Below are 13,658 nucleotides of genomic sequence, written 5' to 3'. Positions count from 1 at the left end.
TTTCAGTAATAGAAAATAATATCTATAAAAGTTGTAACACATCCTGCGCATTCTCAACTGTTCGACTTGTTCTTTAAATAGATTTAATATTTATTGTTAAAGCCAAGGTTTCTGATCGTCTAATTATTAATGTCACTAAGTCACAGTAGCTTTGGATGAAAGCATCCGCTAAATGAAATAAATGTAAAATAAAAACAACTTTACGTGTCTGATCTAAACAAAAGATGTTTTAAATGACAGAACATTAATACTCATAGCTCATCATACTGCAACAAGGGGCTCAGAACAAATGAAACACAGTCAGGTTTGGTTTAAAGTTTATTTGAAAAATCTATAATAAATAACTCACTCTTAAATACTTTTATTTTTTTATGTAAAGCTTTAAATTGACCATGTAACTGTAACAATATCTAGATCTAGACACATTTATCATTTGACAGAAATAAATTAATCTTAAATGACAAACCCTGATTAGAATATTCAACACTATCAGGAACCAAACTTTGCTGGTCACTCAACCTCAAAAACAAAACATTTGGTGTCTCCCGCTGTAACCGAACAGTGCAATTCAATAAGGATACAGGTATTATAAACATGAAAAGGTAAAATGCCTCAGTTCATTCTAAAAGTTCAAAATGAAAAGGGAAATATGTACATGACATCATTTGTGTTCCCAGCAGTCTCTTCACACACCACATCTGTAGAAATCAGAGAACTCAGCATAAAAATATTTTTATAAACATAAAAGCACCAACTTGGAATGTTGCAAACCTGCCACATTAGTAGCTTTGTTCAAGAACAAGTTTCCTTAGAAACATTTAAATTCATTGCTCATTGTGTTAAATGATTATTTGTCATATTTCTATTGCGTGGAAGGTGTTTGTTTCTTATCTGTTTTCCAACAATAGTTTTGTATTACCCACAATGCACTCCTTTAACTAATCTATTATTCGTGGGGCTGAGATCAGTAACAGGGGCAAAGTTTGGCTGAGGCTTTCTTTTGATCTTTGCCGTGTTTCCTCTCTCGGCACACCGGGGCAGACAGGAGGGGTATACTGTAGAGGACGATGATAATCAAGTTCATCACCACACAAAGCAGCGCTGGACCCAGTGAGTTGGCAAAAGAGAAGGGAATGGAGTTTGAAGTGAGCCAGGGGCGTCGCGTCACCATGTGTTGCTCTATGGCCTTCATTTGGAAGTGGGTGCTGAGGATGGCGCACACATGGAAGAGCTGATGGCTGTGACCTGCAGAGGGAGCAGACGAGTCACGCTTGTCAATGAGTTATCGCCTTCACCACAGAGACAATGATTCACATTGGCAATTACTTTAAACACAAATCTAGAGGTGGTTAGCCAATAACGTATTTTGTCTAACTTAAGAGGGAGAATACATTTTAATGTGTCACCCAATTTTTTAAAAACATGTTGTAAATGTATTTTGTGGTGTAAGATCTGAAATCTTGCTTGAGTTATGAGACTCTTCAAACTATTCAATGGATGAAGATATTCTTGAAGTAGGTGCTCCTTAATGCACGGCAAAACCCTTTGTAATATGCTACTGTGTTCATACCACACATCTTTGCCGGTCTATGTACAAAAATGTCATCATATTATATATAAGATGTTTTTCTTGCTTTGAGTTTTGGTTTGGGTTCGACATCTTTTGCTTGCGTGTATTGAAGGTCTGATATATGGGGTTAAGTAGTAACAGGCTCTTTTGAGTCTTGGACTCTGCTTAGCTTTTATACTGCATATTCTGCAACATTATTTAGTTCTTTACTGAACAATTTATGAGTTAGAAGTAAGTTTGGATGTTGTTTGAGAGATATTTACTGTGATAAGAGGTTACAATTATGATTTAAAATATTTTTAACAAGATTGTGGCATAGGTAACTCTGTTTTCTAGATAATTCAAACTTTCAGAGTGCAAGATTGTCCGATGTACAGTTAATCAATCTCTGGAAAACACAAGTTTAAAAGTGAACTAAATCAGGAGTGAAGTGACATTTGCAAAGTTTATATTCAACAAATCTATATATGTACCTAAAAAAAAAAAACGAGTAGAAACAGCAGCGAGAGCGGTCGGGACAAATCAAATCATTTCAACTAAACACACAGCAAGGAATAGAAATGCCTGAAAGACTCAGCAAGGGGAACAGCAGGATAGGGTGACAGCTCTCTGGAGATTAACTTGGCCGAAAAGGCAGTTCTTGTAAAGTTAATGGCAACAGTTACCACCCTTCAGAAAAGCCGTACCTATGTAGTCGAAGCTGCCAGGTGCCAGACGCTCAGGTAAATGTGTGGCAAAGAGAAAACCTGTAAGGAAAGCCAAGGCGATGTGGTTGAGGTGGAGGATGTTGGCATCATTGTCCGTACAGCCGTCTCCTGCACACAGGAACACCTGTGAACGCAACAAACAAACATCATCCTCTTTAAGCAGCTTGACTTGTTTTTTTCTTCATAATTATATTAAAAAAAGAATTGAAACGTTTGGCAATGCCTGTGTGTTTTCAGTAAAACCCAAAATTGAATGTTACCACTTTCATTCAAAATTATGTTTCCCAAAAGATGAGTTGAAAGAAAAACTTCCGGTTGTTTAAACAGGTAATATGAAGTAACAACAGCTTGTGTTTTGTAAATCATGGGAAAGAAAATCTTTATTCCACTGTACTGCAGGACGCCCCATTCAACAAAATGATTCCTTTACATTATGACACAACTGAATATTTTGAATCAAACATTAAAGCGATACAATGTAACTTCTCAAAAAGCCCACTATGGAGCTCCCCCTACAGGCTTGGAGGTAATGTACGGTTACACTGTCGTAAATACAACACCCTTTCGCTTTCACGTTTGTTAACGAACCGGCGAGGAGTCAGAAGGTGCAAGCTATGTCGACCGAGAAGGTAAGAGTAATCAAATGTACCTGGGAGCGTGAGAGGGGTCTATTTGTTTTTGCGGTAGGTGTGCCAGAATGCAAGTCGAAGTACTTCCGCTCAGCTCCCGGGCCGCTACCGGGCCGGTCCAGCAAAGTTACATAGCGCAGTTTTTCCAACTCAGACCCCCGAAGGGCATAGGAGACAGGCCAATCGTAATATTAAAACTCATTCTAGCCGCACTTTTTTTTCAAGCTGTTATTTTATGGTAGAAATGTTACATAGTATTGCTTTAAGTCAAATAGCAAGATTACCCATTAATCAAGCGTCTTGGTTATATTGGGGAAAAAAAGACAGATCTAGCTAAACTAAAACAATTCACGTTCTCATTATCTAATTTTTATATAAAAAACTCTAATGATTTCCTAATATCTTTAGAAAAGCAAACATAAAGGTACTTGAGAGGAACTATTTGGATGCTAAGAGAAAACACCTCCCTGGCATTTTGTTTTGGGCCCTCTAGAAATGAAAATATGTTATCAACATCCATAACTGTCAATGTTAACTACTAAAACCCATTCAATGGCTCACTCCACACCTCTCCACTCCAATCGGGATGTTAATTAATAAATGAAAAAGTAACTACCACAGTGTCTCTCTGTGTAATTTTGGCCAAAGCATGTTACAGACCACTAAGGCCTCAGGAAAAACGTGTAAACTTGTGAAAAAGGGGCTAACCTATTAGCAACCTAAACTCATTTTAGTTTGACCAGTTTAGCTGTGAATTTAATGTTAAAGTTATGGTGCTAAAAGTTGCTATAGAAGCAGCCTTTAGCAGACATGTCCTGAGTAGTTTGGAGTGATGTTTATGTGCACTGTGACACACAGCTCTGCAGATTATTTACTCATTATATTGTTTACAGTTAAAACTGCTAAAATATATACAGTATATGTATTTTTTTTTTGCTACTGAAGAAGACACACAATGTTTCAATGCATATTAGCTTTTCTTTTTCTTTTTATCTATTTATTCTTTTAGCATATAAAACAATTACGAGGTCATGCCACTACTCCTGAACTTGAAAGGTATCGTTTGTCTTTTCCTCAGATTAACACCACCATGGCTAGTTTGCCATGACTCAAATAAAGAACCAGCGGTTGTCTCACACTTTATAGTTTTGACCAGCCAGAGATGATTGGACTTTGAAAAGAATAAGAAAAACTATAACTTTAAGCATAAGTAGAGAACCTCCAAACTTCAATAATAAACTTGTAAGTAAGCATAAAATGAAAACTATAAGGCCATTTGACCATTTAATGATCCTGGTGCACTCTCTTACTGTCAGATGAGTCTAATGTAAAGAGACAGATGTATAAAGCATGGTTCAGTGGCCCTACCCTGTAGAACAGAGGAATGTTGTCAAACAGGTACGGGTAGGCAAAGGCAACAACCCGGAGAGATTTGCTGAACTTTGGACTCTGACTCTCAGGGAATCTGAAATAAAAGAAGAAAAAAAGGTTTTCAAAGATAAACCACAGTTATAATGATCCATTATTCCTCATGATCATAGTATGTTGTAGTTTCTGGTTAAGTGTGAGGTTAGTATCATCATCATTAGTAAAACTAAAATATAAAAACATATTACACAGAAACACAAAGGGAATTCAAGTTGAATTGGATTCTTTCATTTTCATTATTTACTAATTGCATAATAACATGCAATGATTGGGATTACTATTTATAATACAAAGAGTACAGTAGCAAATTCTTTTCACAACAGGTAAAGAAATCTGTGGACAGTTACATTTAGACATGTAAAATTCAAGTCAAAGAGCCTGAATTATATTAACAGCTAAAATTGTGACAAACTGAAACAGATTTAAAAACTAAAGAGCTGCATATTTCCATACATTTATTGGTACCGGATTACTTTAATCAATCTTTATTTATTAGAATTAAGTCGGTGAGTCATACTGTTATGTAAGTAGCAACATAAGTGTTGTTTCTCTTGTGTCAGCGGCTCAAACCTGCCCAACTGAAACTACAGGTCAGTAGCTGTTTTGGGTTGGTCCCTACATTCTTTGTTAGACACCACCCACTGTATTAAAAAAAACAATTGCTCAACAGTTACCTTTGAAATCCCATTTAAAAATATCTGTTGGCTGCAGTCTGAAGACAAGTCAATATTGCAAATAATAAAAAGACAACTACTCATTTAACAGCAAAATGTTGCATCTGTGAATGAATCATGCTTTGAGACACGATGAATATGGAGGGGGACAGAGACAGAAGGAGCAGATTTTTATCAGTAAATCCATTTTCTCACCTCTTTACGTCATCGTGATTATATTGCAGAAATGTCATGCCAAGCCTTAACAGTGGGGAGAGATATGTGAAAGAACAATCATTAATCCAACATTATCCATTACATGAGAAAAAGAACGAATGTCATCATTGCTTTGAATGAAAGACATGGACAGACATTTTGGAATAAAAATATGTGATTAATTCACTCAAACACAATTCAACTGGCAAGCTTTAATTAAAAAATAATATAAATAATACAGAGGCAGAAAAGATAAGAAAGATCATTATCAGGAATTGGGGGGAAAATTTGCTAATCTAAAGAATTGGATTTTTAATGCTTCTAATTAGTGGTTTGTGATGTTTTTGACCACATTTTGATGTTTCTTTACCATCATTGTGTATAAAAAACAATGGCCTTTTTCTGTTTTATTTTTATCCATCCATCAGTTTTATGAGATTTCTCCAGAAGGAGTACTTCTAATGGAAATTACATGACAGGTGGAGGATTTCTGTTGGTGGAAGCCCAGTAGAAAAGGACCGTAACCTCCATGAAGTCTGTTTTACTCCCTGAGGAAGGCTTTTAAGTTGAAACAAAGCTGAACAGAGTTTTCCAATATTTCAGCTTATGTCACGTCCCATCCAAAGAGCAACTCAAACAAATTTATGCTGAATCCAGGAAGCACTCCTCCACAAACAATATCAACTGTTAGAGCCTTACTGTAGAGTAGCTGCATGCATTATTGTCATGGACTAGGACCATTTTTACTTAAATATTCAGCTGGAATGTAACTAACTTTACCACTTTAGTGTAAAACTAACTGAATAACTGATTTATGTGAAAGCTTGGCATTTTCAGATTCGGTTCAGGTCCCCTTGAGACTTAATATAATTATGATCACATGTTAAGCCCTAATTAGTGGTCATTTTCTGACGTTTAATTTGTGAGATGTATTTTTTAAAATACATTGCTGCATTTGGCTTCTTATGATACAAACATGAAAATGTTAAACCCCAGTTTTTACTCTTATGCATCATCATTATATTCAAGTCACACAAAATTTCCTGTCCTCTAGTGAGTTGTAGCACGACCTGACAAATTCCTCATGTGTAAATATGGCTGTTTTACTATGAATAACAACATTATAAACACATCGATTGTTAGAGCACAAGCCTTTGAATTAAATTCAGTGTATTCATAAAGCCAAAATTCATAACAAAAGCCATCTAAAGGTACTTCAAAGGGTAAAGTTAGTTATCTTAAAATCAATACAAATGCAGTCTAATTTAATCAAATGCATTATAATTCAATTAATTCATTCTCCTTCAGAAGCACTTTCAATAAACTCAGTATAAAGACCTTTTAGAAATGTTAATAAAAGCCTTGAGTTAACTACAATTGTTTATGATAAAGATACAAAATATATATTGATTCTTAGGACCTTACCTATGCCATCTGTCAGTCATTTAATGGTATATGAATTCACTAAAAATAACTGCATTATCAACAGTTGTTTAAGCTTTTTCTGCATCTTCTGGATGCTAAGTTGCTACATTTATCTATTAAGTTGATGTGATCATATTTCTGGATTTTAAAAAAACAACAAAAAGAAACTTGCCAGAAATCACCTGCTAGGTGTAAAACCAACCACGGTTTTGCTTTTGTTGTTTAAACTGTATTGATATGGTTTAGTAATGGAAAGAAAACCTTCCATTATTTTGTGTTGACATTTTAACATGTGCTCCAGAAAATGAACACAAAGACTTCTGATTTGTTCATGATCCTGAGCCAAGCTCACAACTTGTGAGCTTGTTTGGTATTGGAAGGAAATGCACTTATGATTTCTTGTGACCTGAAGTTCTTTTGCCTACCGATGTTGAACGCACTTATTGTACGTCGCTTTGTTAAAAGCTTCTGCAAAATGACCGTAATGTAATGTAATGTTGTGAAACAACACTGAAATTGAATATATATTCCTTTAAAAAAACAAACAAACAAAAAAAAAACAGTTTCTTGTTTTTTTTTTTTTGTTTTGTTTTTTTTAAATCCTAGCTGTGTTAGTCTCATCAAACCTGGAGTAGCAGGCCAGGGCGGTGCAGATAACAGTGTTGAACACAGCGATAGGGATGTAGAACCGATGAAAGGAGCTGTTCACCCACTTGTCGGGGAAAATGTAACTTGAATAAACGATTGCTGAACCTACGGCACAAAACAAACACCTTACATGAGATACAAACACCTGACAGAGTGAGATGATCTAATACAAGTGTACACTGTACACTTAAAATGAAGATGTTTAATTGGACTGATTTAGACTATTCACACAATATTCCAACAGTTCACATGCTGTTGGTGTGATGATTTGCATGCTGCTGTATCTCTTTAGCTGTATCATGCTCTCAACAACAGCTGCCACTGAGACTGACATTTAACTCTGACAGCATACCAGCAGACATTCTTGCTTACTTCTTGTTGAACCTGTTTCATACCACATCTGGCTGACTTGCTACGTGCACAAAGCAGCAGAACAGCTGAGTGTTATTTTTTACACCAGTTTCTAGCGACTCTCTTGACACTGAAGATTATGTACTTACCAAGGCTGTAGAAGCTGAGTGCACCGTAATCAAAAAAGAAACAGATGTGGCGGGCTTGTGTTGACATGCTGCTGAAAGTGTGAGCACAACTCGACGCCAGCGGATAAATGCAGCAGGAGACGAGGAAGACCACCAGAGGCCAGGTGAAGGAGTCCTGCCAAGCTGTCTGCATCAGCACCACAGTTACTAGTTTCCACAGGAAGTACCTTTCGGGAGAAAAAGTTCACCTTGAAGCTAAATAACATGACTCATGACAAGTTATGTCTTCTGATAAAAAGATAAATACAAATGTATCCACCCGTAAGGAGTGTCTTTAGTTACATTTATGAATGACAGAAACCTTTGAGTACATCAAAAAGAAACACAGGGTTAGAACTGCAAGGAGAAAGCAAAGCTCTCCAAAATGAACATTTCTGTCATGATCTGTGGGTGGAAGTGAAATAAACAGACTCTTCCTTCCAGGCTTCAGGACACGAGGGAGGAAAAGGTACAACCCCAAACACGACAACATGTCATTTGTTCATTCATGTTCTCCAAAAGCATGAAAAAAAAAGCCCCATTATAAACAGATCAATTACAAAAGCTGAGGGGCGTTTCCACCTGCCTCCATACTTAGCATTAACCACCTCAAAGCTCTAGAGTAAGAGTTCATCCAAGCCACAAGGCAAGAAATTGTTCCTTAAAACACAAACTAGAAGAATAAAACAGCTCCAATGCGAGGTGACAGAAAACACTGATTCATCAAGGATAATGAACAAAACTACAAAACAGCAGGTATGTCAAAGCTCCTATCAAGAAAGAAAAAAACCTCTTCCTAATTAAGTCTCATTATCTCTTATTCACAAGTGCTTTTTCAGTAACTGTCAGTTACATAACACAGCTAAGAGCTCCACACAGCCTAATCTTAACATGAAGCCGTAGTGTGCCTTGTGTATCACAGTCAGTGAGCAGATAACTAATTGTAGCAATACCGGTATGCACGAAAGCCTGAAGCACAATTCTCCTCATTAGTGCCTGGCCTTTAAGTCTGCACTGAGCCCCTTGACACAAACACCCACGTTCCCTTAGCATATTCCAAACACACACAACTCCTCCCTGGACGGTGAAGTCAAAGCAACTGGCATCTGCGGGGAGGAAGTGTAGCGTGGCCAGTGGGAGCAGTAACCTCTGCAATGACTTTTCAAACCTCAGATTCGCTCATGTAAACAAACACCTGCATTCATACGTCAATGAAGTGGCCGCCAAGTCATGCCTCCATTCTCTGATGTCAAACAAACAGAGAGGAGACGCAGAAGAGGGGGAGAAAGCTCAGGAGACTAGATGTGGCTGTTACGGAGCTCCGATTAGAAGATACATCTGTGTTGAGATCCTGTGAGTGTCTTTGGCTCTAAACTCAGCTTAAGACCATTAACGTCCGGGCCAGAATGCCAAGAGCCAACACCTTCTATCACCTGTACATTCAAGATGTATATCTGCAGATGTGTATCCAAAGAGGGCACTTGTTGTTGTTGATTGCCTTGGTTATATGGGGCATGTGTGAAAATGTGAAAAATTCAGTAAAATTAGTGAAAAAAAAAAAAATCAAAAAACATTTGAAATAAATCAAGAGTTCAATAATAATATTAAGATGGGTTTTGGTGCGGTGGTCAACTTCTACTATGACTTTTGAGACAAATTGAAAATGAATGCGTTACCAAGAAGAAAAAAAAATGGATACCATTAGTTTAATCAAGCCAATTAGGGATATAAAATTTAAAATGAGTGGTTCCGTTAAATTGTTGTTTTGTTTTGTTTTTGTTAAATAATCTCAGTTTTTAAAAAGTCCCGCAGATGTTCTATAGCCTCAGTTTTCATGATATTACTAAATACCCTTAGTTTACTGGATTTTGTCACATTATCTGATGATATATAAATATATATGTACACACATACATATATGTAAAGCATCATAAGAAAGAGGAATGTTAAGACACAGAAAATGCCTCAGCATTACTTTGCTTAAATTAAAATTCAGCCTATATGAGTTACCAAATTATTCTGGTGGACAAATTTTTTCCACTCCAGATGTAACCACTGCAGAGGAATACACGTTCTCAACATTTTCAAGCAAGACGCTCGCTCGTGTCTGACATTTTCCCTTTATTTCAAAATCTGAAAAAACCCAATATTCATGCCAAACTGGAGCCTGTAAAGTGAATGTACAGTCTGAATTATATCAATACAGAGGGACCTCCTTTTAAGCCTGAGGCTTATCACACGTAAGGGAACCGCTGTGAGGCAGCGGGAAGTCTGTGGGCCGCACTTGGTTGCTGGGATGGTAATTTCAAAACGAGCCTGTCTGCATGTTTAGTTCCTCTCACATTACAGTGCAGATGCCAGCATGATGGCTTTAGACTTTCCTTTCTATAAGAAATAAACATCTCCTGCCAGGTTATATATCCATCCATCCATCCATTATCTTCCGCTGGTCCGGGGATCGGGTCGCGGGGGCAGCAGCTTGAGCAGAGAGACCCAGACGTCCCTGTCCCCGGCCACTTCCTCCAGCTCTTCTGGGGGGACCCCGAGGCGTTCCCAGGCCAGCCGAGAGACATTGTCTCTCCAACGTGTCCTGGGTCTTCCCCGGGGCCTCCTCCCAGTGGGACGGGCCCGGAACACCTCACCGGGGAGGCGTCCAGGAGGCATTCTCACCAAATGCCCGAGCCACCTCATCTGACTCCTCTCGATGCGGAGGAGCAGCGGTTCTACTCCGAGCCCCTCCCGGATGACTGAGCTTCTCACCCTATCTCTAAGGGAGAGCCCAGACACCCTGCGGAGGAAACTCATTTCAGCCGCTTGTATTCGCGATCTCGTTCTTTCGGTCACTACCCACAGCTCATGACCATAGGTGAGGGTAGGAACATAGATTGACCGGTAAATCGAGAGCTTCGCCTTCTGGCTCAGCTCCTTCTTCACCACGACGGGCCGGTGCAGAGCCCGCATCACTGCAGACGCCGCACCGATCCGCCTGTCAAGCTCCTGTTCCATTCGTCCCTCACTCATGAACAAGACCCCGAGAAATTGAACTCCTCCACTTGGGGAAGGATCTCATTCCCAACCCGAAGAGAGCATTCCACCCTTTTCCGGCCGAAGACTTGGTCTCAGACTTGGAGGTGCTGATTCTCATCCCAGCCGCTTCACACTCGCGAACCGCTCCAGTGAGAGCTGAAGGTCACGGCCTGACGACGCCAACAGAACCACATCGTCCGCAAAAAGCAGAGACCCGATTCTGAGGTCGCCAAACCGGACCCCCTCAACGCCCTGGCTGCACCTAGAAATTCTGTCCATAAAAATTATGAACAGAATCGGTGACAAAGGGCAGCCCTGACGGAGTCCAACCCTCACAGGAAACATGTCCGACTTACTGCCGGCAATGCGGACCAAACTCTGACACCGGTCATATAGAGACCGGACAGCCCATATCAAGGGGTCCGGCACTCCATACTCCCAGAGCACTCCGCACAAGAATATTCAGATTATTTTTATTAGTTATTAACATGGTGTTAATGATAAATATCGATAAATATTTACTTTAAAAAACAGCATAATGGTGTCAAAAGCTCTTTGGCATTTTATTGTGATCACACTTAGTAGATGCAGTTGAGTTAAGTCTGATATATGACTAATAAAATCTACGTCCAACATATAATCACGGTGGGGCATCGGAATGAATTGGCTCATAAATCGCTTGTAGAAGCCGAACAAACTATACATGAAAATGTAAAGTTCAGCGCTCAAGTGGAATCTGTTTAACTCTGTAAAGAGTGGATTTGTGATAATAAACACACACTAGGATGCATTCACTGACAGATAAAACGGAAACAAAACAGAAATATTGATTTCTGTCTTTCCAAAAAGAGCGTACATGAGTAAAATTACATAGTGATATTATATAAGAATATTCCAGATAACTCCTTCACCGACAAGCTTTACACGCTGCGCAAGATTCCTTTCTGTGAAGCAGGCGAGGCTTTCTGGGTGTATCAGGTTGTTATGAAAACATAAACGCTGTTTGCTTCTGTGAAAGAGAATCACACAAAATCCAAAATCACACAAGATAGAAGATGGGATTTAAAAAAACTACACTTGGTTTTGTGTTTGTCACTTATTGAATGAAAAGCCACATTTTAAATCCTTTTGAGCCTCTCACTTTTTGTCAGTCTAGAAAGACACATATAAGACACCAACACATTGCTTAAACACAACGTTTGTCAGCTCACCAGGTGGGCAACAAGTGGGTCCAGATGTTGAGCGTCTCATTGGTCAACTGGAAGAGGCTGATGATGCAGTCGGTTGCCGAACTCCGAGGATGCCGGTACCCAGAAATGATGCCGTCTTCATGGAAAACCTCAAGACAGGAGATCTGGTTAGTGCTCAGTCACTCTTGCAAATTTAAGAAGCCTGTTTCTCCTCTCCTACAAAACAAGTCTAACAATACTGTTTGGAACACAGTTAATGAGTTCCTTCAAATTATTTGAAAGCATAATGCTATAAATCCTCTTAATTGTTTTATAGTTTTCTTTTTCCCCTCTTCTTTGATTGCTTTTAACTGTGTGTTTTAATTTTTATTCTATTTTTTTTAATCATCTTTAAATTGCTTGTTTTTATGCTGCTTTATGCTGTTCTTTTAAATGCCTTGTCTTTATGTAAAGCACATTGAGTTGCCTGTGGTATGAAATGCGCTGTATAAATAAAGATGCCATGCCTTGCCTTAATATGTATAAGACAATGAAACTGTCCATTATTTCGGATAACAACTCCAGAACCTGGTTTTTAGATTTAGATCCACCTTCTAAAAGTTGGAAACATGTTTTCAAATGTGATTTGGTAAAAAATGAATGTCACACTGAATGTCCAAAGCTAAATGTTTTCCTCAAATTAACCAGATATTTCTGATACATTTCCAGCCCAGACTGAGCTCAGATGAGGCTGACAATCAGAGAGCTGAAATGTTGAGTAAAGATGTAGTGAAGATGAACTTACTTTGGGCACTTGATTGATGGTGAAGACTCGTGGAAATTTGATGAGGCTGAGCATGACTACAGGAAGGTGGTGGTGCTGCTGTGCAAGAAGGAGAGCTGAACTAAACCACAGACAAGGCGTGCCTGTTTCTTTATAGGTTTGTGTTGCCATGCCTCACAGTTCCACCCCTTCGTCTCCTTCCTTTTCAAACCCAGCGAGACTATCCAGTACCTGTGCCACAACTCCTCCTCCTCTTCCACCTGTCTATCTGGAAGTGGAGGGTGTCTGTTTGGCTGCAAGCAGTCAGATTGATTTAACTTTTTCGTTTTTATTTTTGTAACGCAAGACACATTTTTTTCAGGTTATCTCACTACTTTGCACAATTTGAACATCCATCCATCCATTTTCTATACCCGCTGAATCCGTCCGTCGGGTGGCGGGGGGGCTGGAGCCTATCCCAGCGGTCATTGGGCGAGAGGCAGGGTGCACCTTGGACAGGCCAATTTGAACATCCCCGCAAAAAAAAACAAACAAAAGTGTTGTTCCTAAAACAAAGGTCTTCTTAATTCTGCTGTCACACGGAGAGGACAGTCGAGCCAGTATGACAGGTTTCAGCAATCAATCTCCTTTCAACGACAAAGGCACAGCAGTCATTGACATTAATGGCTTGCAAGTGAGGCAAATTCCTTCATCCCTTTTACTGCCATACACCTCTCAGCAAGTGCATCAAGCTCAGCTCAGTGCTGAACTTTAATGCCATCTGAGTTTCGGGAGGTCTAGATAAAAGAGTGACATCATGAAGGAAGGGTGTGAATCAGTGTGGCAGTAAAGTCAATAGAGCTCCTTTCTTGCTCGTCTCGTGGTTAAACTGACAGGTCACCATC

General features: G+C 39.0%; 1 protein-coding gene across 1 annotated transcript; it reads right to left on the bottom strand.

Annotated features, from left to right (window-relative positions):
• Positions 1–305: 305 nt before the first annotated feature.
• On the bottom strand, positions 306–12,896 carry paqr5b (progestin and adipoQ receptor family member Vb). Its single transcript, XM_075470311.1, has 8 exons — positions 12,796–12,896; positions 12,033–12,160; positions 7,777–7,982; positions 7,255–7,381; positions 5,204–5,248; positions 4,275–4,371; positions 2,257–2,401; positions 306–1,245 (listed from the first exon to the last, which is right to left on the bottom strand). Exons 1-8 carry the CDS (start codon positions 12,847–12,849, stop codon positions 965–967), a joined length of 1,083 nt encoding a protein of 360 aa, XP_075326426.1. The 5' UTR covers positions 12,850–12,896; the 3' UTR covers positions 306–964.
• Positions 12,897–13,658: the final 762 nt, after the last annotated feature.

This window comes from Odontesthes bonariensis, chromosome 1 (genome assembly GCF_027942865.1).
Source record: "Odontesthes bonariensis isolate fOdoBon6 chromosome 1, fOdoBon6.hap1, whole genome shotgun sequence".
Lineage (NCBI taxonomy): Eukaryota > Metazoa > Chordata > Actinopteri > Atheriniformes > Atherinopsidae > Odontesthes > Odontesthes bonariensis.
Note: the sequence above shows the minus strand (reverse complement) of the source record. Positions and strands in the feature narration are given on the sequence as shown.